This window comes from Spermophilus citellus (assembly GCF_964194105.1).
Source record: "Spermophilus citellus genome assembly, chromosome: 7".
NCBI lineage: Eukaryota > Metazoa > Chordata > Mammalia > Rodentia > Sciuridae > Spermophilus > Spermophilus citellus.
Genome location: NC_138188.1, coordinates 114,138,657 through 114,165,424, shown reverse-complemented (window position 1 = coordinate 114,165,424; position 26,768 = coordinate 114,138,657). Strand labels below are relative to the sequence as shown.

The 26,768-nt window shown below is 37.6% G+C and overlaps 1 protein-coding gene across 2 annotated transcripts in view; it reads right to left on the bottom strand.

The window, feature by feature from the left end:
* Positions 1-26,768, bottom strand: part of ATP13A4 (ATPase 13A4) — a gene marked incomplete at both ends in the record, with an annotated part of 126,487 nt that overhangs the window by 34,300 nt on the left and 65,419 nt on the right. The window contains 10 exons of one of the 2 annotated variants that reach the window (XM_081300940.1): positions 1,258-1,369; positions 2,467-2,620; positions 2,827-2,913; positions 4,816-4,966; positions 8,411-8,472; positions 10,419-10,607; positions 11,226-11,383; positions 12,456-12,632; positions 14,972-15,106; positions 22,395-22,464. In XM_081300940.1, coding sequence (XP_081157066.1) covers positions 1,258-1,369; positions 2,467-2,620; positions 2,827-2,913; positions 4,816-4,966; positions 8,411-8,472; positions 10,419-10,607; positions 11,226-11,383; positions 12,456-12,632; positions 14,972-15,106; positions 22,395-22,464 — 1,295 coding nt within the window. The remainder of the gene's footprint in view (positions 1-1,257; positions 1,370-2,466; positions 2,621-2,826; positions 2,914-4,815; positions 4,967-8,410; positions 8,473-10,418; positions 10,608-11,225; positions 11,384-12,455; positions 12,633-14,971; positions 15,107-22,394; positions 22,465-26,768) is intronic. The other variant, XM_081300939.1, reaches the window with a different exon arrangement.

The following is a 26,768-nucleotide window of genomic DNA, read 5'->3' as shown; positions in this document are numbered from 1 at the left end:
ATTGATAGATAATATTCATCTATTTGACAATCATAATTTTTATTATACTTCCCCTAGCTATGGTTTACATATAAACAAAAAAAATATGTTTGCACCCTATTGAATTTTGTGGAAGTGTAACAACTGTATAAATGGGGAGATTATATTATCTTTTAGAAGTTTTATCAAGTGTTATTTGACAAATCACAGAATCACCTCACTGACAGCAAGACTGGGGTATTCAGACTATACCATGTACCAGGCCTGTGTCTGTCTGCATTTAAAGCTCTCAAAATTTTGAGAATTCTGTACACAGATGCAAGCAACTTCTTTGTGTTGTTTTAGCAGGGTCAGTTTAGCATTTACTGAACCATTCCTTTTTGTGGTACATTATTTTTGCTTTTATTTTTAATTCTATAGGAGGGTATTATGTTTATACAAAGAATACGTACAAATAATGTTACATATAAATTTTATTTTAGCATATTAAAGGAAAAGTTTTGAGCTAAACTAGAAAGACTTGGGTATGATAACATTGAAAATGAATATGTAAAACCTTTCGAATTTAAAATCCTAAATAACCAAATGAGCTTTGATCATCTACATACTGGTATAGCTAGTAGTGGCTGATATATACTATTGGAACTGGTATTGAAGTTAAAATCCATAGCATAAAAACAGTGGAAAATAAAATCGTAACAAATAAAGTTGAAATTATAAATACTCAATCCATTTTAGCTAGTGAGTATCTTTATTTTAAAGTATGCAAAATCATAACTTTCTTTAGTATGACCCCACTGGAAACATTTTGTTTTGTTTTTCTGCAAACATTTCCTGGATTATGTAAGTCTGTGTTATATTTATTTGTTTCATTAAGCTGTGTGTTTCTTATTAAGAATTTTTTTTTCAGGCAAATGTTATGTTTCATTACTTCCAACCAATCCACTGATTGTAATTTCAAACAACAGGGGCATGACCACAATTTCAAACCTGAAAGGCTGGTTATATTCATATGTGGTTTCACAAAGCCATAAAATCGCATTATCTTTCACATTTTATACAGCTATTTCTCACAAATTATTCCAGTCAGTGTTCATATCCGCTTTGTGATTTCAGCAAAACAGGGTGACCATACACCTGTTTGCCAGAGACACTTCAAGCACAAAGATGGAGCAAGCTATGTTGCTGCATCCACCACCCAGAACCCCACAGTCCCATCTCAGTCTGGTGCATCTTCCCGCAAAACTGTCCTTCTTTATCAAAATCTTTCCCCTTTACCTTGTCAAGGAGGTTGTGTGGTGGTCAGTTTCCAGCTTCTTGTAGGCCAGTGCTATGACCCGGAACCCCTGTGTCGTGTAAATCTGAAGTTCACTAACAAAACTAGGTGGGACTGTTCAGAAAACAACACAGGATTAGTATGCAATATTTACTTAGCTGCTACTAGTAGGAAAATTCTTGACAGCTCTTACCCAAGAAAACACAATTCTAAAATGTCATACAAACAAGTCAGTGAAAATCATAAATATAACTCTAGTGCCACGATTGACTTTGCAGCATCCAGTGAAGCAGAAATGGAGTGGAAGCATTTGAAAAAGGATAGAGAATGGGTAGAATTTTTTCTCTCTCCAGTTTTAATCAATAAATATTTTTTGAGAGTCTGCTATGTGCCTGGCATTGGCTATGTAGAGATTACAATGCAAGTTCTGCTCTAAGGACTTCTGTCGAATCGGGTAAAAGCTAGTATACTAGCAGTATAACCATAGGAGATCCTTGCTGCGATCCTAGTGAGCCCAGCATGTTACACGCACACTTAGTGGTGCATATGCCTGACTGGGCGGATGTGGGCAATGCAGGAAGGAAAGCGCTTTTTTGCTTTTGAGGGAGCACCATGTGCCCCGGGCAGGAAGCATGAGACTGCAAGCCTTGTGTAGTTGGTTCAGTCAGAAGAAGCACAGGATGTGAGGAGAGGAATGAGTCTATCTGGAAAGTTCAACAGTGTCAGATCATGAAGGTCTTATATATGATCCTAAAGGAATTTAAGGATATAGTAAAATCGTGAGAAGCCGCCAAATGACAATATATATAGTGGCCACACAGTGGTGATGGGTGAGTCAGAGAAAGGGAGACTGGAGGCAGGGGACAAAAATTCACCAACTATTGAACTAATGAGGGATAAAGCGGGTCTGAAAGGATATACTGATGAGACCATGGATTAGCAACAGACAAGATTGAGGCCCTGAGGGAGAGGGAGGGAGAGAAATGACTCCTAAATAGGGGTTGATGGGTGATACCATTACCTAAAATGGAAAACTGGGAAATATAAGAAGTAAGAGATACAAGTTTGATTTTGTCGTTGAATTCGGAGTGCCAATGAGTCAGCCAATTGGTGCTGACCAATGACAGGCAATTGTATTACAGATCACGTGTTTGGGGCATACTTGGCTGTAAAGACAGACTTGCCTGCTATAATCCAAGTCTATTACTAACCTGTCTCAGGTTGGCAAAAGCCTGCCACCCTCTCTGGTGCGCCTTTCATGAACGCCAGTCGGTCACCTCCCATCTCTTGGACAATGACTGTCATCCTCTGCAGTGTTGATGAGAAGGGGAACTGATGGAGAATTGCAATTCCTTCCACTGGGACCTGGTGGAGGAATGGGGAAGAGAGGGACATCTAACTACTGGGAATCAACTACTTCTCCCTCAATCCTCATTTTAGCAAAGAGGAAATGCCCCACTTTTCACACCTGAAATTCAAAGACGCATCTGTGAGCTTTCAACAATTGTGGGCCAAAAGGGAGTTTCCCTAGGAATTTGGGTGTTGTCGGGTGAACAACACGCAAGGCTTACCTGGCTGGCTGTTTTGCAGGGCTTAACTACCATGGCATATGCCGGCACTCCCTTGATGTGGAAATCATCCCCAGAAACAGCCATTTCCTATTTCACAAACAAGATACTTCATTGTAGAGATTTATGTGTACATTGTTCATCCACTGGTACTATGTTCAAACCCTTCTCTTGAGCAAATCTTCAGACCACCTCAGTGTTCACTGTGTCTCCTCCCTCTGCTAGATGGAGACAAAACAGGCCTATTCCACCACAGCAAAAAAAAAAAAAAAAAAAATACTGCATTGGAAATGCTACTGAACTTGAAGGGCAGACGTTCTGAATTATTCATGCAATTTATCCTGCTTTCTCTGTTGGAGTATGCCATATAAAGGCTCATTCTTTATTTCAGAAGAGCTTAACTTGAAAATAGTGAGCACTAATAGCCAGGCTTATTCTGTGTGAAGCAGGCTCCTTGTTGTCTTGCTTTTCCTGGAGTGCATGATGGACTCTGCTGTCCCCCCTCTGTCTAATATGGACTGATGGTCCTCCAGGCGGGGCAGAACAGGGCAGGGACTGTGATGGATGTGGTTAATGTTCAGTAATTGCCATAATAATGACTCTAAGTTATAATCAAAGGAACTTTTTACCTGAAGATATCAAAGTGCTTTGTAATCATCTCATTTAGTGGCTGAAAAAGATATGGAAAAAGTAATCCAGAAAGGATGAAGGATTGGCAAAGTTACATCAGACTGGTACAGAATCATGCTCTACTAGAGTTCGAAAGAAGCTAAAGATTGTTTCTTTCAGGGGTGTTCACAGGGCCTGGAGCAGCAAGCAGTTGTGGATGTGTTTTTCTTAATCTCCTCCTTTACCTCCACCTCTACCTGAGCAGAAAAACTCCAAATATTTGGTCTTAAAAGAGGGTTTCTTAGTAAGGGTTCCTTTAAAGAAAAGATTCCAACTTTTGGGGGGGTTGGAGGATACCAGGGATTGAACTCAGGGGCACTCAACCACTAAGCCACATCCCCAGCCCTATTTTGTATTGTATTTAGAGACAGGGTCTCACTGAGTTGCTTAGCACCTCACTTTTGCTGAGGCTGGCTTTGAACTTGTGATTCTCATATCTCAGCCTACTGAGCCACTGGAATTATAGGCATGTGCCACCATGCCTGCCTAGATTCCAGCTTTTTTGTCTTATACTATGTAACAACATTGGTCTCATTCAATCCCCTCTTTTTACGGTCATGGAAATCAAGGCCCCAACATGGGTGAGAACTTTACAGGACCAAGGAGTTAATTATAGCAGAGCAAAAGCCAGAGCCAGTAGAGTCAGATTCCTGAACTGTAGCATCTACTCTTACAGCCAATTCAGTGTCTCAATGGAAGGTCTACAGTGGTTTTCCTTTCTGTCATCTCCTGTCTTAGAAACAGAATTGATACCAAATTAATGGCCATAAAACTCTTGGTGACCATGAGTTATCCCAAGCACTGTGGATAGCAGTGCCTCCTAATTCTCATGTTCTGAGATTTTTTTTCTTTTATATATTTAAATTGATAAATGATAATTGTGAATATTTATGGGGTGCAACATGATGCTTTGACCTATGCATGTTGTAGAAGGGGTCAATGAAACTAACTAACATGTCTATCACTTCACCAAATCAATTCTAGAAAACATTGAAAACAGACATTGCACATAGAACAGTACAATGGGTTGGGAATTATGTATGAATTACAATTATATTGTAATACCATGGAACTTCTATTATTTGCCAGGAAACTGTGCCAAGTACTTTTTAATATACCATCTCATTTAGTCCTCACAGTAATTTTACAACGTAGATACAATTATTAGTTGTACTGTACAGATGAGATGACTAGCCTTACACTAGTTTTCCCTTTACTCCATATTGGAAACCTCACTATTTGTAAATATTAGGTGGCTGTGACACAGACTGTGTTGCGCTGGCAACTGAAGAAGCTTAGATTCTCGGAAGGTCAGAGGCTTACCCAGGTGGTGGCCTCAAACATTTTGAGGTCCAGAGGGTCTCCCTGGATGGTCCCATTGAGAAGGATCAAAGAGTGGCAGCTGGCCATGGCTGCACACAGAGGGCCCCATGGCAAAGCCTTGCCCGAGGCAAAGCTGTGGACTTCCTGGAAGCTAGGAGAAAAGAGAAAGGGCTGCAGTCCTGTCCCCAAGCCAAAAAATGGAGCTTTCTAGAGATTAACATCTGTCAGAAAAAAAATTTCATAAGCTTTGTTGCATCACATACTCACTCTCTAATCTCCCCAGATTAATAGTGCTTCATTCAATCATCATCCTTACGTGAGTTTGCTGAACAGGAGAAAGTTTTCTGAGGGTCTTGCAACCCTGTTTTTCTTTCTCTTTCTCGTTCCTTTTGGGCTGATTTAATTGAAGAGGTGTAGTAAGAACTAGAAGTGCTGCCCCTCACTCCCACCCTAACCACCAGATCACTTCTTTTCTAACCTTGAGGACAGAAGAGACTCATTCCTATTCTAGTTGTGTATAGGTACATCTCCCTCAATCGATCTTTCAGAGCAGGGTTGTGTCTTCCATCTCTCTCTCTGTCAATGTACAGAATGTTTGACCCCCCAGTAGACAGTTAGGAAATGAATGAGTTGGTTCCTGGAAATCTTTAAGGTTATAATGGTGAAGAAATGAACCCTAAAAACATTTTTGAAAAGGATCCCAGCATTCTCTTCAACACTGGCATTTAATGTTCCTATTACCTCCATTCTCCCCAGGATTTCCTATGGAAAGGGGCCTCATGTGAAATCTATGGAAATACAACTCAAATGCCATGTGCAGAATTCTTTCACTAATTCAGCATGTGAGCTATTGGATTCAGTCTTAGGCCCTCGAGGAGGGTATCTTCTGCAACCTTGTTGATCAGCCTCTGCTTTCATGTGCAGCAGGATAATTGGTTTGCAAAGCAGTATTTCAGATCCACAGGGTATTTGAAGGGCAGGAGTTTTTCCCCTACATAGAGGCAAAATCTGCTTCTTGGAGCCAGTAGGAATTTACTTGCTGTCTCTCCTCCCCATGAAAACTTCTTTCAAATTTGTGGATCAATTCTTCTATCCCTTTCCCCAATCCAGCCTTCCTCTGGAGTTACAGAGAAACCTCTAGCTCTTCCTCCAATGCCAGTTTTCCCAGACTCTCACCTTTATAGAGCTTCCTTCTTAGAAAAGTTTTATTTGTTATAGTTCATCTTAAAATGTGGGCTCTAGAATAAGCCTATTATTTTGAATAATAGGGACACTGATTTTCCTGCTTCCTTTTGTCACACTAAATTTCAAACACTTCTTGGCTTATTATTGACTCTTTGGGTCTAACCCATTAATATGTGTTGAAAGAACAAGTTATCTCAGTGGTTTACAATATGCCCCGTGGTATTTTAGTAAATATCAAAAAGGAAGACATCACGAGCAATATTGTTGACACAGAAGCTTAAGCTCACACTGAAAAGTAAAGTACAGATCTGAAAAAGAAGATCTTGGTTTTATAGTGGCACATACTCTCATTATCAGTCTGCAATTCTGAGGATAAAATTCTGAGTGCCAGCAATCAGACCAGGCTCTGGTTAGCACACCAATTACGTAGAACTCTCTATCATTCCTGTTCTGATATTTTTATTTGAGTATTGATAATTTATCAAGCCCAGGTACCCTTCAATGACTTGATGTATCTGGCACATGGGTCCCACCCTTTTTGGAAAAGATGAGATTGAACAGAGATGAACTGATCTTTAACAAGAAGATGTCTGATAACCTATGAGTCAGGGACTGACTTTTTACCTAAAATTTCAATCTCTTTCCTTGTATGAAGACACAAATTGGTGTGAATATATTTTGTACACAACCAGAGATTTGAAAAACTGTGCTCTATATGTGTAATATGAATGGTAATGCATTCAACTGTCATATATAAATTTTAAAAATTAATTAAAAAATTAAAAAGAAAATGCATAGGGAGAATAGATGATATAGGTGATTTCTGTGATTTTGGGGGGTCCTTTTTCTGATAACCATGTTTTCTGTTTGCATTATATGGTACTTTTAAAGGAAAACCTACTTTAAAATAATAAAATCACCACTTCAAATGAAAAAAAACTCTTTAACTAAATTTCATTAACTAAATTTGTCATTTTTTATTTTTTATTTTAGATTGCTGTTTTTCTCATTTGTAGCCAAATTTGATCTTTCGGCAGGGAGGAAAGGGTGAAGGGAGGGAATGAGGGAGGCACGTTTAATTGATCAAGTGGTAACTTTAAACTTTATATCAATTATGTTTATTTAAATGTAGTAGGTTACTTTTAGAAATTGAGATTTTCTTAAGTTTGGGAAATAATATGATGTCAATTCACAAATAGGACATTCAAAAAGACAGAAAATGTTTGGTTCCTTTGAATAAATATTTCCTGTTCACCTACTATGTGCACTTGATTCACTGCTGTGACGTTGGGGATACAAATATAAATGAGAAACAGATTGCTCTCAAGATATGCACATATTTGAATAAATGTATACATTTTTGTAGAAACAGAGCGAAAAATACTTTGAACCAGGAACCCCAGTATATATTCAAATGCATCCTTTAGATAAAATGAAAAGTTCTTTAGAAAGTTTAATACCAGTAAAGGTTTCTTCTGTTGACTAAAGTGGTGAGAAGCACCAGAATAATTTTTTAAGTAAGAAAACAGACTTGTCTACAAATGGTATTTAAATATGATGATGTATTAACCACTCATAATTTAAAATATTTCATGGATAACATGCAAAAGAACCACAACCTACTATTTATGTATAAAATGGTTTATGATTTAGATTATGTTAGAGGAAAAATGCTTCCACTTTCATAAATGTCAAATGCATTTCATGTCTCCTGTTCTGACCACATCGGAGAGTCCTGGGTTGAAATGGCAGGCAGAAAGGAAAACTCATAGTGGTCATAAGAGGACTGAAGGAGAGGGTTGTGCAGATCTTTCATATACAAAGTCCAAAACTGCCAAAAGGAGTCTTTCCTTGAAAAAACAAAAAGTGGGGAAAGGGCTTAGGAGTTTCTAGAACCCAGAAGGTAGAGTTCCTGGAATCACAATACTAAGAAAAATAGGTACACTAGGTAAGGACCCACAGATGTTCCTCTTCCTGAAATTCAGGGCACAAAAGTCAGTGTGTGTGCTCCTCCCACCCAGCACATTAAAAGGCTGCAGTTTGTACAAAGAATGCCACCTCTTTGCAGGACAGTGTCCTGGTACCATCCAGATTACTTATACTGGCCAACCAAGGTCAGGCCTCTAACAAATATGGTGAAAACAACTATATATCAGCAAGGATTTGCATGTGGTATCCAGACCTCCGTGTTCTCTCCAGGGTTTGTGAGGGCATGGTCTTGGGGAGGAAGTAGGGGAAAATATGCATGTTTTAGGAAGGCCTGAAAGAACCCAAGAGGAGGACTCAAATGAACAGATGGCAACAACTGTTGACCGAAGCCGCAACCCAAATTCCTCCATTAGGAGTTTCGGGAGTAAACATGCAATTCTGGAAAAAGAGAAATTGTAATGCACTAGTTGAAGGTACTCACCCATTCCTATCACAGGGTACCACTCCCCAGAGATCCAAGCCATCCCTTGTTAAGGTGCCTGTCTAAACAGAAACGAATACTCTGATTACTCTGAGATCCCGTCGGCCCCCAGTGAAGGCAGGTCAGGTTTTCTTTAATGGAGAAATACATGCCTCAAACACATTATTGCAGAGTGCCATGATAAAGTGAGTATCTGGAGTCTTGGGCAAAAGCTTCGGTGGACTCAAATAAGTTGTGACAAGCTGGCACTTGATCCCTGTGAACTTTTGTATCCTCCATGGTAAAAGGAAGAAAACTATATGTCCGTTACATCCCTCAGAGGGCTATTTTGAAGATCTAATGGTAGACTGAATGGAGGGCAAGTCCTTGGGAAGACTGTAAGAGCTCTAAGATAAGTCTCAGCTTTTATAGTAGAAGTTAAAAGTATGTCACCAGAAATAAGTGATGAAGTAGAATTTTTTACCTACAGGGCAATGTTTGTAAAATTACTCTGAAGAAATGGTTTGCTGTTTGACACCTAGTAGGTAAAAAGGTTTGTGTTGCTATTTTTCTCAGTACAGTATAATGTCTAAGAGTTCAGACTAAGTCCAAATTCCATCTACAGGACAGGGAATACTACTTAATAGCTCTAAATATCAGAGCTCTTATCTGTAACATGATCATCAGCACAAAGCCTTATAAAGATTAAATGAGATTATATGAAGTACTTAATTTAACACATAGCACTGTAGGTAGAGCTAATAAGGATGACAATGACTTACAATTATTGCCCTTTTTATTCAAATCCAAGTCACCATTATCTCTCCTACTCCTGTGTCTTTTTTTCAAGTCCACAGATATGACCTCTTAAAAGAATGTCTCGCCTCACAATGTTAGTTTGATCCACCAAATAATATTGAATGGTGGCAGAAGCCATGTCAACCTTTCATTTGGACATATCTTGGTGATTCCACTAACTGTAAAATACAGCTCCAATCCCATTAATTCTTCAATGTCCTGTTTAGTGGTTGCAGAGTTTGAGGTTTGGAAGATGAAGAAATTTCTCAAGATGGATGATGATGATGGTTTCAGAACAATATGCTTGATGTTAGTGGATTATACACTGATAATGGTTAAAGTGGTAATGTTTATATTCTGTTTCTTATACCACAATAAAAGAAATAAATTAAAAGGAAAGAAGTCAATGGCAGTAAGAAAGGCATTCAATGGCTCCATGCTGCAAAAGACCATGTAAAAATGTCTTAGGTACATGGTCCACAGTCTCTTCCAGTAACTATGTCCTGTCATACCCTCTTGCAGTCCTACTGCCATGCCTTGACCCGTATTCATGGGTCTATGATGCCCTTCATCTCCATCTTGTCTTCAATCCATCTCCCCCTCCCCAGCTTATGTGTGTATAAACTGTGCAAATAAACTAAGCCCTCAAGAGGAAGTGGGATAAGAGGCTGATTGGAAATAACTGGCAAATAACCAAGAAAAAATTTAAGCAATAAACTACAGAGAAGAGCACAAAATTAGGGTTTGCCATAGGGCTTTATTGTAATAAAGCCTTATAGTAAAACACGTTTAAATAAGCTCTTTCTTTTTTATTCATTCATTAATTGAATAAATATTTATTGAACATTGATTATATTGCCGGGCAACGTTCTAAGCATTAGAGATAAAGCAGTAGTCACAGCAAAGGGCTTAAATTTTGGATTTTTATATGAAGATTTTGACCCCAAGGGAAATAATCCTATTTTAGTTCATTTTTTTTTTCATAAAATAATGAAGCTGTAAGGACCCAAAAGACTCATCTGTTCAGTACCGACTCCCCTCTCCCTAATCGCCAGAATCTGAAAGCTCCAAGAGACGTATGTGACCTTTTCCAGGTCATATACCCATCCAGAGGTAAAATGAAGCCAGGTACCCATAGCCTGTGTTTCCTGCCTCAGAAAAGAGTAGAAGCCCCTCTCCTTGATGACCATGAAGATAAAAACAGTGATAAGGGAGAGGAGGGGGCACGTACCTTGTCAAAGCAGACAAGGTTCAACTGTCCACACACATTGATCCTCTGTGGGCTAATGCAGAAGATACCTCTCTTCTTCAGCCTCCTCTGGGCATAGATAATGCCCGTGGTCAGGGCAGCAGGCAGGGCAGGAGGGACTGCGATGGTGACCACGTCAAGGGCTTTCTTGACCACCTCCTCAGGAGACTCCTGGAAGATAGATAGCCATTCTTTAGCTACTATGGACAATTCAGCAATGAACAACTTGGTGCAAATGACTTTAGCCCTTGTTTATTATTTTTACTTCTTTAGGTGGAATTCTGAGAAATGGTATCAGTGGGTCAAAGGACATGACATGTTTATGGTTCTCAATATCTTTTTCCAAAGTGCAATGAAAAAGCTCATAATAATTCATGCTGCTAACAGCAATGCGCCAGTTTACTATGACCTCACCAACACTGGGAAGCTGATTTTATTGAAAATCCCTCATTTAATAGCTACAAACTACTACTTTATTGAAATGAATATGTTGAAAATGAAAAAAAAATGGTGTAAAGAAAAGAAGGAAAAGCGTGCAAGAGTAGAAGCATGTTGGTGTTTCAATAAGTAAATTGTTTTATCACACAATCCCACAGGACCCAACAATTATCATGGAACTTAGTGATCCATTGTTTCCACTGGGGAACTGGGGGCCTGTAAGCATGTTTCAGAGTGTGGCTTTGTTTCCCAGGCTTATAAACTACAACCTTGAATAAGGTCAACATGTAGAACATAAAACACACAGAAAAGAGTGAGTGTGTATCTCTAACAAAAGAGCAAAGAGCTTACCCCACTGAGCACATAGACACACAGAGTATAGATCATGCCAATAGTGGCCGTCCCTACAAGGCACAGTAGAAATCTGATGGCATCCCTGTAGAGCTTAAAATTCATTGGCTTGGGGTAAAGAATGGATCTCACGAGGTCCCCCTTTGCAGTGTTGAATCCTGAAATGGCAAACACACATCTCACTTTTTTGGGGAGGACACATCCAACTGCTGATGCTCTTCCAAAACTCAACATGGCCTTTATTTTTCCTCTAGAGACACTTAGATAGTGCTTAAATCCAATGGTAGTGGAATGGTAATTGGGGAATCACATAATTACTAGAATGGAAATATGTTACCTGTCTCAGAGCCCAGTTCTCTCTCTGGCCTTCCTTCCCTCTATTTCCAATGTCAATGCATTCCAAACCCAAGAAGCCACATACTGGGGGGTGGGAGGGGGCGGGCAGAGCACAGTTTTTCCAAATACAATTTTATTTTAAAGAATGCCTCATAAGTGTGTGTGTATATAAACGTACACTCACACACACATGCATATATACACACCCTTCACTTGAATTAAAATTAAATGGTCCAATAAATACTGACAAACTCCCTTTTCTAATAATTTTCAGTGTTAAGCTTTTAGTTTTTAACCTTACATAAACTTGAGATTTTGGTCTGAATTTCAAGACCAGCTCTGTCAGTTTCTGGCTGTGTTATTTTTTCAAAGTTCACTTGAATTGTGTAGCCTCAGAATGTTTATGCACAAAGTGTGGTGGTGCGGGGGGGGGGGGCGGGGGGGGGCCGCAGCTACTCTGCTGCTTTGAGGTGTGAAAATAGTTTATAAACTGCAAAGCACATAGTGATTACTGTCATCAGTATTATTGTTGTTACTAAAATGCAAATGCCATTGTTAAATTAGCAAATTGGCATTTAAAATACATAGATTTACATATACTGGGTGTGTTATCTAAAAATTGATCCTCACCTCGCAAATTTAAGGCATTAGACAAACTGAATAGAAATATTTCATTAAAAGAAACAACACAAGCCAGGCTCAATGGCGTGCACTGGTAACACCAGCAATTTGAGAGGCTGAGGCAAGAGAATTTCAAGTTCAAGGCTGCCTCAGCCAATTAGTAAGACCTTGTCTCAAAATCAAAAAGGTCAGGGATGTATGACTCAGTGGTAACAGCACTCCTGGGTTCAATCCCCAGTCCTGGGGGAAAAAACATGGAGTAGGGATGCTAACCAGTCTGCAGCACCACTGCTCTCACAGTCCCTGAAGTCGAGCACGCTGCTTTGGCCTGGATGACCTCTGTTCCACAGAAGAGGATGTGCCGTTTGTAATCCGCTTCACTTTGCAATTTCCAGGGCACCAAGCTGTCTGTCTTGAGCAATGGAGTTTTGGTGACCGGGATACTTTCTCCTACAGAAAACAAGCGTCTCATAGTGAGGTGGGACATCTTCACCCACGTAAATCATACCTGCAGTCACTTATCACCCCCCACACACTTGCTGTGAGCCAACCTATGGCAGACACAACCCCAGGTATTGGAGACATGAGAAAAGCGTAGTACTTATTAAGAGATCTCTAGTTTAGAGTGGGAGACAGACGTGTAAACAAATAAGCATTGTGTCCTAACATAAATATTATTGGTATTGCCAATCAAACATGGATGGTATAATAGTCTAGAAATACCTGATTAGGGAAAAGCACGCTGTGCAACCTAGAGTGCAGAGTACTGGGATAAACACGATCCCAAAGGTAACATAGTTAAGTGCCCAAACATTTTTCTGGAGGTACTGGTGGGTGAAGGAGGATGGAGAGATGGTGAACTGCGGAGAGTAGTACTCTAAGAGAGCATACCCTTGTTTTCTATAGGAGCCCACAGTATGGGGGAGGAGTTGAAGTCTGGTGCAGTTGGGGGCTGGACATCCAGCTAGGAAATAATCACAGGAGTGCCGGGGGCAGTGGATGAGTTCTGAACCATGGCAGTTGGCAGTGGGAATAGAAAGGTAGTACTGGGTTCAAGAGGTCAGGAACTAAGAAGCTACAAACATTGAGGGAATTTTTACATAGGCAGGCCACAGGGACAGAGGACTTTAAAACAGCCTCCTGATTCCTGACTTTGGAGATGAGCAGAGGGCAGCATTATTCATCAAAGTAGGGATTGCAGACGAAGAGGAAGAATTGCCTTTGGTCCACCATGAGTTGGAACTACCTGTAGAAAATAACCCTGTTGAGATGCCATGTGTGCACTTAGATATTTATTTGGATCTGAAGTTCTGATGGGAGGTCTTGTCTAGAGGTATTTAGTCAGAGCTCATAGGCATAAAAATGAAAGCACAAAAAGAAACAAGATTACTTAAGAGTCAAGCATAGAGTGAGAAGAGGAAGGACCAGGACTCATTTCTGAGCAACACCAACACTTGAGACAGAGGAAGAGAAGCAGCTGAGCAGGTGTGGTTGGTGGTAGAAGAATCTGGAGAGAGAGCAGTGCCTTCAAAAGTTGGGGAGAAGAGAGTTTTTAGAAGTAGAGATGGTCAGAAGAGTCAACTGCAATGGAGAGGTCAGTAAGAGGGGAAACTTAAAAGAATCCGTTGGATTTGTCAATGAGATATTGTCAAGGAGTGCCAATGTGGTGAGAGGAGCCGACTAGAGTGGGCTGAGATGAGGAATGAAGATGTGACAGCAACTGTGACTATTCCGAGGAACGAGCTCGGAACGTCTTCTGCTGGTCTTAGCAGAGTGAGCAGAATCAAGTCAGAGTTACGTTCTCATATGCAAGGATGGCTTTCATAGGAAAACAGTACCTGGCATTGCAAAAGTCCCTGCACTTAGGGATTTTTTTAATGAATTATAGATTCTTGAGGGGAAAACAAACAAACCCTGACCTGCCATGATCTGGCAGATCCTTTATTTGTGTAAGTTCACAAAGGAGGGGGAGATGTGTTCCTGTTGCCATTTCATGCCTTTCTGTCCTCCGTGGGAGCAATGGATTTGATATGACCTTTAATAGGAACTACAATATGTCATGAGCTTTCCCTGACCCCTATTTCATCTCTGAGAAAGACTTTATGGTTCTTTTTTATCTTACAGAAATGTTAGCACAACATGTCATCATTATGTTACACGGTGAGAAATCAAAGCAGCACCCACTGGAGCAAGTCACTTCTCTCTGGACCTCAGTTGTTTTGTCTGTGAGGTGAAAGGACCTCTAAGTTTCTTTCCTGTTTAGCATGCTATTTAAAACTGAAATGCAGTCAGTCCAAAATACTCGGTGTGTATTTCGGAAGTAGTATATTTGTTGAATGTTCCTGCATGAGCTTTTCTTAACATATTCAGTCAAGGCCAGATTTGACCCTGTGGGTTTCAAGATGTCAGTGATGGTTTTCAGACCCTCCATGTTCATCTCAAGACATATGTCACATAAAAGTACTAAACTTAAAAGTCAGGCAATTCTGAAAGACCTAATGATCCCTACAATCTTCAAAGGTAAAATGAGAGGATTGCAAAAATCCTTATTCCAGAAGGAAATGTATAACACGCATAAAGTAATGATTGCACTTAGCACATAGAGAGCTCCTTTAATTTGAACTCCCAGATCCATCCTCAACAGGACTCAGCATGGCATGTGGAAGCAGCACAGCAGCCTGCGCTTAGCAGAGAGTCATTGCTATTCAGCTACAGGAAGAGGAGGGACCATGGTAGCGCAGAGCCTGGGACAGCCCACAGAGGCTAGGGCTGCGCAGATGCAACTGTACCTGTCAGCATGCCTTCATCTACCACACAGCTGCCATCAATCAGAATGGCATCACATGGCATTTGCACCTTGTTCCCTGTCAAAATTAATAAATCTCCAGGCACCAGGAAGCGTGATTCCAGCTCTTGGACTCCAGCTGAAAGTGTGAGGAGATAGAGTCGAGTCAGATTATTCTCCCACAAAAACACAACCCGCATCTCTTAAGTTGGAGATCAATGGAAAAGCAGTCAAGGCATTTTGAAATGGAGGCTATTCTTCAACCTGGATTTAAAATGTGAAAACAAAAGCCAAAATTTATAAACTACACAAAATCAAAACCTTCGTGTGGCAAAAATACATAAATAAGCCAAGATAAAGAAATGATGGATTCAGATTAATATTTTGCTGGGTGCAGTGGCACATGCCTATAACACCAGCGGCTCAGGAGGCTGAGGCAAGAGGATCATGAGTTTGAAGCCAGCCTCAGCAATTTCGCAAGGCCTGAAGCAACTTAGCGAGACCATGTCTCTAAAAAGAGATGTGTACCAATGGCTTGGGAGGCTGAGGCAAGAGGATTGCAAGTTCAAAGCCAGCCTCAGCAAAAGTGGGTCACTAAGCAACTCAGTGAAACCTTGTCTCTAAATAAAATATAAAATAGGGCTGGGGATGTGGCTCAGTGGCCGGGTACCTCTGAGTTCAATCTCTAGTACCCCTGCCAAAATAGATGTGTAGGAATTAAGTGTGTAACAAACTGCTAGATATTAATAGATCTCTCTCACACACATAAAACACAACACAAATGGTGTATTAAATGTCTAAAAAGGTGCTCAATTTTAGTCATAATGAGAGAGGTGAACATTTCTTCTTCTTTCCTTCTTTCCTGATTGCCTGACTGAGTATCTTTACTTCTTTCTTTCCTAATTCAATCCCAAAGTCATTATGGAGGTAAGCATGCAGTGGTCTGGATGGGGTGGGGCAGCAGCCACTATGGGGTATTGGAGCCTTGACTCTGACAGAGCAGAGGCTAGCAGGGTCCTCCTGTGGGATGTTGAAGTCATCAGGATGGAAACATGTCCCCATAGGAGTCAGGGGAGGGGCAATGTGAACATCATCAATGACGGGAGATTTGTCACAATCAGGCAGGATTGATAAAATGAGGTTAATGAGCACGCGGTTCCTCACTTGAGGAAGGAAATTACAAATATAGAAAGAGAGAAAACTGCACTGAACCCTGTGGCTTAGAATTGGAGATGTCATAACTTTCCCATGTTCCTGTATCAATACACGACCAGTGTAACTCCACATCATGTTCAACCACAAGAATGGGAATTATGCTCCATGTATGTATGTCAAAATACATTCTATTGTCATGCATAACTAAAAAGAACAACAACAAAAGAATTGTATACCTCAGTGTAATAAAAAATAATATAGGGGTAAACGAGCAAGGATATATAAATATATGCAAACATTTATCCGTCCATCTACCTATCTTATACAGTGTATTTGCTGATCTACTCATTTATATATATATATATATATATATATATATATATATATATATATATATATTCTCTAGTTCTTTCCTCTGAGAGCGTCTAAGTACAGTGAAACCCCAATATTAAGAGAACACCTAGTGTGCAAATTTTGTCTTCTAAATTCCCCCTGAAAAGAATGAAGGTTCCTTAGAGAGAGGTGTGATTACAAGGGTGGGCCAAAAAAGTATCATATAATCTAGAACATTTTCTGTGCCATTAAGTAGGGAATGGTCAAAGAATGACTGAGATGCATTATAAAAAAGCCAATTTAAAGAGCCCTTTTGCCTAAATCTGTAACAATTTTAACATCCAATCGAATAATGAAAATAAAGAACTATAGCCGTCAAATAAAATAGGGATTTGTAAATCCATAATGACACGAGTAAATGGATAAATAAATGAGAAAAAGATAGTTTTTCCTTGCAGCAAAATGGCAATTAAATAATTAGGAAAGGAAGATAAAATTAGAAAATCGCTATTTGGCAAGTATCAAAGTAATTAATTTAGTCAAGAAACATCAATGGATACTAAAACTAGTGGGTGAAAATTTGATGAAGATGGTCTATTTATGTAGTCTCAAAATATCTCTCAACAAAATAACCATTAATTACAAAGGGGAAAGGAGCATATTTACAAAGAAGAAACCTGGCAGACACCATTTAATTAAGTAATCCAAGTTAACATCATCAGCAATAGAACAAATTGAAATTATGTACCACCTTAGAGGAAGAAGCGAAAACACAATTTTGTGTCTGTGATTTGCCAGACAAAAGTGTATAACCTGAATTTAACTAGGAGGAAACATCAGACAAGTCTATTCTACAAAATTATCAGAATTCAAAGCATCAAGGTCATAAAAGCCAAGATTGAAATATCTTAGAAAGACATGACAAACAAAGGCATTCAGCGACCTTGGATCCCTGTCCAAGAGCTGGCAAAACATGAATAGGATCTGACGGTTAGTTGGAAGTAATGCGTCAATATTAGCTTCTTGTTTGTACTGTTGTTTACATAGAAGAATGTCCTTGTCTTTAAGAACAATACACTAACCAATGTTAGCATCCTAGTCATCACATATCAGCAATTTATTCTTAAACTGTCTGGAAAAAAAGTTATTTGAACTGTCCTTGAAACTTTGCTGTAAGTTTTAAATTATTTCTTTAAAAAGTAGAGAAAATATACAAAAGATAACACGGCTCATCTACTCGAGTAGAAAAATATAGAAACTTTCCAGGATGTTCTGTTGGCAAGGCTATGAGGAAACAGGCACTCACACATTTCTGGTGTAAATGCAATCTGGCAATATAGGTCTAGCCAAATTACACATGCATTTGTTCTTTAATGTATACCAAAGATATAGTAAAAAAAATATAAAACAATATATGCAGAAGTATTTTTATTTCAGCAACATATATAATAGTAAAAGGCTAAAAGTTCTTCAACACAGCACCAACTGAATTATCATAGTTCCTCCACACAACAGAGTGCGATGCTGAAATAACAAATGAAGAATACGTACATACATTGCTATTAAAAGACCTGGGAACAGTTAAGCATGTAAAGTACCAACAGGAAAAATGGTTAAGTATGTTTTCTCTTCCTTTGTTTACCTAAAATAATGGCAATATAAATTTATATATCTTGTTTTGTATGTATTATATCAACTAATATTTTCATATGCAATTTGACTATTTTTAGATATAATAATAAGTAGAAAACAAACAGAAATATGGTATTTATCATATCAATTATTACAGAGAATAATAATTTATCAAATTATTTATCAATTCATCAATTATTATAGAGAATGAAGACACAAGGCAGAGAGAATAGGGAAAGAAGCTAGACTCCCTTGAATATCATCTTTCTTATGGATTTGACTTTCAAACCCTGAGGATATTTTGCATATTATTTATACATGGAAATACAAAAATAAATTTGAAAAGTTAACGCTAAAGTAAGATGAGCAAAATGATCCTTTCGGGGCTATGGTTTTGGCTCAGTGGTAGAATGCTTGCATAGCATGTGTGAGACACTGGGTTTGATCCTCAGCACCACATAAAAATAAATAAATAAAATAAAGATATTGCATCCATATACAACTAAAAATATTTTTTAAATGATTCTATCAAATTGTTAGCCGAAATCCACATACCAAGAACTATTTTGAGTGATTTAAACCATAATTTTTTAAAAATATATATAATTTGTACATTTCTAATGAAATATCACAAAAGCAGTGAGAAAGAATCTACAAGTATCTTAAGTTGTTTTAGGAATCATATTGATGTTGAGTGTTTTGGTTTGTTTTTCTAAGATTATTGTATATAATAGGATAAAGCAAATGACCAATTTGTTCCCGTCACTGAGAATAAACACTTTTAATATAGAAGAAAGGGAAACTTGAGTACAATCAATAAAAAAAATTTTTAAAAATTCTATAGTTCTAAACTAGAATTGGAAATGTCAGTATGAACTCATATTTTATTTAACTTGCATTTTATTCTTAAAAAATCACTTACTAAAAATGTCTTCTGAAAAGGTCCACCAACAGTGACTCACCCCATAAAAATGAACACTCCTAACACTGATTGAGTCTCTAAGCACCGTATCTACAGACTTCCAGGAAAAGTGAACCGGTCAAGGTTTGGTCACGAATTGTCCAAATGAGTTTAACAGATTGTCTCAATGACTATTGAGGTCATGTCAAAAGAACTCAGGAGCCAGTCTGAAGAGGTTCTCAATGGCTAAAAATGGAATAATTTGAGCAAACAGGAACAAGAACTGTAATGGATGGAAATGTACTAACCAGCTCTAACATTATAGCACTGGAAAATTAAAAGCCTTTGGGAGATGTTAGATGATCAACCCATTAGTTTGAAAGCTTAAACTGAATCTCAGAGTGTTGAAATACTTAAGGGGAGTGGTTTTTCTTACAGAACAGAAAAATTCCACCTAATATATTGCAGCTCCTAATGAAATAATAAACCTAAGACATGAGCATTTATGTCTGCTAACACTACAAAAATATGACAATTAGATGTTATGTGCTTTCAGTATACAATGCCAATCATAGACTATTCTTGCCAATAATCAAGCCTCTAGGTCTAACAAGTAATATATAATCACTTATTTTCTTCAACAAAAAATTTGCAAGGCAAAAATAAGATATGGAGGAGGGAACCTGTGGATTAAAATACACTTAAGACATAATCAATTGCAGGATATGGGAATCCTGATTTGGAAAATGTATATATAATATTTTTATATTAAAACATATATTTTTGCATATTTACAATTATCTTATATGTACACAAAATAATATATAATATAGTTAGAAATTCTATCATTAGTGTATAGATACACACTGATTCAGTTGAAGAAATCTGAACACTGCCTATATAACTGACAGATTTGAACATTGAAGGGGTTTTTAAATAATAAGGGAATTAAAAAGAGGTCTTTATATACTAAAGCTACATGCTGTTTCAAATGAAATGATATTTGAAATAGTTACAGAATAATCTAGGGTAAAAGAATTAGTAATACAGCTTTAAAAAAAGATTCAACAAGTTGGTAATTATTTAATCTAGGTGATAGGTACTGGGGCTTCATGGTTATATTCTCTTACTGTTGTATATGCTCAAAGTATTTTATCATTATAAGTTAGAACAAAAAAAAATGATCAGAATATTTTTTAAATGTGAAAATTCATTTCCAAGCAGGATGGAATAAAAACAATAAGATTTATCTTCCCATTGGAAAACAACCAAAAACCATACAAAATATATGAAACAACGGTTTGGGGGCAGTGAACATCAAACAACAAAGTTGGGAAACGAATGAAGGTGGTCTGCATTTGCCTAGTTTACTGTTATTAAAGAGTTTACAGTTCCCTTTTCAGGGAAGGGGAGCTCGCAGTTCAGAGGACTCCCTGAGGTAGGAGCACAGAGGAGATTCTATGGAGATGAAGAAGTTTGCAGGATCTTCTACATCAGAGAGAGCACTACCCTAGGAGAGCTGCAAAAACCTGCAGAGGCTCCTTCTTCAGTATGTAAATATGAAGATAATAGCCCCTTCTGATCAGCAGGTGCATATGAAGGAATGGCTAGACAATGAACAATTAAATATTTACATTAACATTCACAATAACATAAAAATATGAGCTACTTAAGAATAAATCTGAGAAATAAGGTGTATACTGAAAACTGCAAAACACTGCTGAGTGTAACCAAAGACCTAAATAAAAGGAGAAATATATCACATTTAGAAGGCAAAAGATCCAATTTTGTTAATCAATAGTTTTAGACAAATTGATCTGTGGAATAGACACAATTCTAATCAAAATCTCATTTATTTTAAAGAAATTAACATGTTGACTATAGAAGTTATATGAAAAGGATATGGGTCCAAAACATCAAAATAACTCTTAAAAAAAAACCAACCAAACTAGATGTGAAATATCACCCTATTTCAAATTTTATTATAAAGGACATATGTGGCACTGGTATACAGACAAGCAAACAGATACAAAAGCTAGGATATATATCCAGAAATAGACCCTCCCGTACATGGACAACTGATTAGTGACAAGTGTGCAAAGGTAATTTACTAGAGAAAGATACTCTTTTCAACACATGGCATGAAGTATGGAGCTACCTCTTGCAAAAAAACAAAAACTTTAATCCAAAACAAAAACAAATTTTATAATTAATGGAAAACCTAAACCTATAAAACTCTAGAAGATAATATGGAAAATATTGGTGACCCTGAATTAGGCAAAGATGTCTTAGATAAGATATCAAGAGTAGGATCCACAAAAGAAAAAAATTTGATGAAGTAGACAATTAAAAATTAAAACATCTGCCCCATGAGAGATACTGTGAGGAGAATAAAAAGATGTCATAGATATAGAGAAAATATTTGTGAATCATATGTCTGATATATAATAAAATATTTGAACAGATGCTTGACCAAAAAAGATACAAGTGTCAAATAAACAATTGAAAAGATGTCCCAGGTCATTAGTCAGTAAGGAAATTCAAACTAAACAACAATGAGATACTTCCACACATGAAAGTGGCTAAGATTTTAAAAACTGACCATATCAAGTTTTGACAACAATGTGGAGTAACTGAAACTCTCATTCAGAACTGGTGAGAACATCAAATGGCACAACCATTTTGGAAAAAAAAATTAGCAACTTCTTAAATGTTAAATATCTATTTACCACATATCTAGACATTACATGGGTAGGTATTTTCCCACAAAAAATAAAAATGGGTGCCCATACAAAGATCTATACTCAAATGTTCATAGTAGCATCATTTGTAACTGCCCCAACTACCAACAACCTAAATGTCCACTAGCAGATATATGGATGGATAAATTGCCATATCTTTACACTGGGATACTCTCAAGAATAAAATGAACTATTGATACACTTAATAAATAGATGAATCTCAAAACAATTATGAGCATTAATCCCCCCCAAAGTAGTCCAAAATATATTATAAAAGGTAAAACTGCAAGTCATACAACACTGTATGTTGTATATTAACTTCCTAAATGGAAGTTAATCTATAATTACAGAAAGCAGAAAAGTGCCTGTTTATGGGAAGGGGTTATTATCCTCATGTTGGTCATGTTTTCACAGTGTATACATATGTCAACATTTGTCAAATGTCCACTACAAAGATGTTCAGTTTTTGAGTTTGTTAATTCTATTTCCATCAGCAAGGATTTTTTTCCTAAAGCAAAAAGACCTCAAGTTCCTCCTCCCTATAAGCAAATATACAAGAAAGATGCATATGAATATGGGAGTAATAGGAACAACCAGAAACACAAATTCAAGTATTTTTCTGATTCTACATGGATAGCACATAGATCTAAAATAATGAAACTTACCATTTTTCCCACACACAGATACTGTAATGCTATTATGTGATTCAACTAGATGGTGGAGTTTTACAGATTGCTGCAAAGGAAGGGAAAACAGAAAAAGGATTATTTGTTTGAGTACAGGACCCAGGTATTACACAGAAAGGTGCTAACCTCTGCAAAAAGGGAGTGCTATCTTATTGCCAGCTGAATATAAAGGACTATAAAAGACTGAGCAGCTAAGGAGTTACCTGAAAAGAATCTTCAGCAATAAGAAGTATGTGTTCTTTAGCAGAAAGGAATTTCCCAACATGCTTTTCTTCACCCAGAAGAGTTTTTCAAAACTATAAATATATATACCGTTCCTTAAGTGGGTAAATACAAACGTGTATTGAGCAGCCTTTAAATGCCAGGTCTGTTGCTAAGCATTATTTCTGCTTTGGGGCTTTTGGAACTCCATATCAGAGTTCCTCATCTATAACTTCATAAAGAGTGGAGTGGTTCCTGCTATTTCCTTGTAGTATTTGTTGTTCTAATGTATGAAACGTATGGGACACCGAGAGTGAATCAACAAAAAGAGAAAAAAGAAAAATATTATGTAATTATATTGAATTAAGGATTGTTAACTCTATTGTTAATTATATTGAATTAACAATTGTTAATTGTTGTGTGAAAGACCTCCACCTGATTCTGAGGGTTTAAAGTTCCCAATCACTTACCAGGTTCCTTTTCTAATCATGATTTTGTACCTAAATCTCCAAGTTTCAAATTATTTACAAATCTGATAAATACAGCTTAAGAATAGTTAACAGGAGGCTGGGGTTTTAGCTCAGGGATTGAGCACTTGCCTTGCATGTGTGAGGCATTGGTTTTGATACTTGGCACCAAATAAATAAAAAAAAAATAGAATAAAGATACAGTGTCCATCTACAACTAAAACAATATTTAAAAAAAAAAGGATGGTTAACAGAATAGGACAAAGTCAAAGAATGTTCTGCTACTAGCTTATTCTCTTGTTCATTTGTGCATTCACTTAACAAATGTGTATTGCGCAGCCTTTAAATGCCAGGTCTGTTGTTAAGAAATGAGACAGAATGGAACATAACCATCAGGGAATTTATAACCTACTGAGAGAAATACATTTTAATCAAGTCATCACATACATAAGTATATAATTATAATTAGTAATAAGGAAAAATAAGGTGCTTTTGGAGAATACATGGCAAAGGGAATCAAGGAGAATCTTGACTGCAAAAAAGAAGTGATGCTGAAGCTAAGACATGAGTAGGAGTTGTTTAGTCAGGGGGATGAGGGCAATCATGAGGGTGAAAAGAAAGGACAAATCCAGGTGACATGTCCAAGTGTTCTGTGGGTAGAAAAAATAACATGCTTCAGGAAACAGACTCGTGGGGCTAGAAGGCAGGAAGCCAGGAAGAGGCTGGGTGAATTGAGGCAGAAGTGAATTAAGAGCAGATACAAACCATCAGGACAAGGCAAAGACACAAGTGCATCAGTCACAAGTATAGGAGGAGCTGTGGTTCTCAGAGAGTCACTTGGGACTGCCTCGGGGTTTTCAAGAACTCACAGGGGCCGAAAAGTTACAACTATTTTCATAATAATACTGTGATATCAACTGCCTTTTAAAATTTCATTCTTTCACAAATGTACAGTGGAGTTTTCCAGAGGCTGAATGATGTGTAATATGACAGCAGCTTAAACACAAAAGCAGTTATAAAAATCTAGATATCTTCTATAGCATTTAAGAGATTTGGAAAAATGTGAAAGAACAACATTCTTATCACTAAATTATTTCTACTTCAGAAAATAAGATTATTTTCTTTAAAAATAAAGCCTTTATGTTAATATGAGATAATATTGCTATTTATAATATTGCTATTTTAAATGAGTTAATAAATATTGAGTTTTAATTTCTAATATGACAAATATTTGTAGATACAAGCTACAAAAATAAAAACTCCTTGAGGTCCTCAGTGATTCTTAAGAATATAAAACAGTCAGTGACTTTCTTGATAGGACCCTAAAGCTTAGGAAATAATGACATGAGTTAATAAATGGGACAACATCAAATTAAAAAGTTTCTGCACAGCAGAAGAAAAAATTAGGAATGTGAACAGAGAACCTACAGAATGGGATAAAAATCTTTACTAGCCACTCTTCTGAAAGAGGATTAATATCTAGAAATATAAAGAACTCAAAAAACTTAACACCAAAAAACCCCTAATAACTCAATTAATAAATAGGTAAATGAATGAAGCAGACACTTCTCAAAAGAAGAAACACAAATGGCCAACATTAAAAAAAGTGTTCAACATCATTAGCAATTAGAGAAATGCAAATCAAAACTACACTAAGATTTCATCTCACACCTGTCAGATTGGCAGCCATCAAGAATAAAAACAACAATAAATGCTAGAGAGGATATGGAGAAAAAGAAGCACTTTTTAACACTGCTGATGGGACTGTAAATTAGTATAACCACTGTGGAAATCAATATGGAGTTTCCTCAAAAGTCTAGCTGTTGGGGCTGGGGATGTGGCTCAAGCAGTACCGTGCTCGCCTGGCATGCGTGCGGCCCGGGTTCGATCCTCAGCACCACATACCAACAAAGATGTTGTGTCCGCCGAGAACTAAAAAATAAATATTAAAAATTCTCTCTCTCTCTCTCTCTCTCTCTCTCTCTAAAAAAAAAAAAGTCTAGCTGTGGAATGACCACATGACTCAGCCATATCACTCCTTGGTATTTATTTTAAAGAATTAAAATCATCATACTATAGTGGTATATGCATACCTGTATTTATAGCAGCATAATTCACAATAGTCAAACTATGGAACCAACATAGGTATCTGTTGATGAATGAATAGATAAAGAAAATGTGGTGTATATACACAATGGAGTTTTACTTAGCCACAAAGAAAAATGAAAGTATGTCATTTGTAGGAAAAAGAATAGAACTTAAGACCATTATGCTTAGTGAAATAAGTCAGACTCAGAAGGTCAAGAGTGTTATTTTTCTCTCATTTGTGGAAACCAGAGAGGGAAAAGGAAATGAAAGGTGGGACAGGAGGTGTCTCATAAAGATCAAGGGAGATCAGCAGAAGAACATGACCCTGGGGTAAGTGGAAGGGAGGGAGGGGAGAAGAGCTGGGGAGTGATATTGGCCAAATTATATTGTTATATTGTGTACATGTCTGAATATGTGACTACAAATCCTGTCATTACATACAACTATAATGCACCAATAAAAAACATGGAAAGAGAAATAAAATAAAGCAAAATGGAAAGTGGGCGGGGGATACAAAGGATTCTGGTGACTAAGAATTTTGAGTACTTCTGAGGCAGAGCGTTAAGGGCCAGAATAAGGGTTAGATGTTTATCCTAAGAGGAGCAAAGGAAATACTTTGAAGCATTTTGGTGTTGAGAGCGTGGGACTGGTCATGTTCTCTTTGGCATCTTAAACCACAGCTAGCCTACTACATGGAGAGTGGTTTAGGGGAAAGCAAGGATGGATGGGTGGATAGTAGATGGGGGGATATTGCCAGACGTGCAACAATGGTTAAGTTGAACCACAATAGGGGTGGGATGAGAAAAGTGAATGATTCCAAGAGACATTTATAAGGGAAAATCAGTAGAACCTGCCATATGATTGAGAGGGGGAAAAAAAGAAACATATTTCTGGTTTGTGCAACTGAATGGTCAGTGAGGTACCTCACCAGATGTGCTGGATTTAAAGTAAGTTTTGTCGGGGCTGGGGATGTGGCTCAAGCGGTAGCGCGCTCGCCTGGCATGCGTGCGGCCCGGGTTCGATCCTCAGCACCACATACCAACAAAGATGTTGTGTCCACCGAGAACTAAAAATAAATATTAAAAATTCTCTCTCTCTCTCTCTCTCTCTCTCTCTCTCTCTCTCTCTCTCTCTCTCCTCTCTCACTCTCTCTTAAAAAAAAAATAAAGTAAGTTTTGGATATCAAGGTAAGGATGACAAATAGCTTGTGGGGTATATGATTCTGGAACTCAAAAGTAGTATTTGGAATTGAGTTATATAAAGATTTGAATGTCCATTTCATACAAAACATTTTGAATAGACATAACCTTTGTCCTTGAATAACTAAGGGCCTAGTGTCTGCTGTGTGCATAAATGGACGATTTCAATCTCAGACTTCCCAGCCTACAAAATTATGTAATAAATAAATTTCTGCTGCTCAAATCATCAAAAAAAAAAAAAAAAAAGATTTGAAAGTCCTTAGCAGTTTCCTTTAGAAGTCGTTGGTATAGGCAGCTATAAAAACAATGAAGAATCTCTCATGTGCTCACATGACAACAGCCTGAAGACACAGCACTAATAATTTTTCAAACTAGCAAGGTACAAAGCAAGATAATTA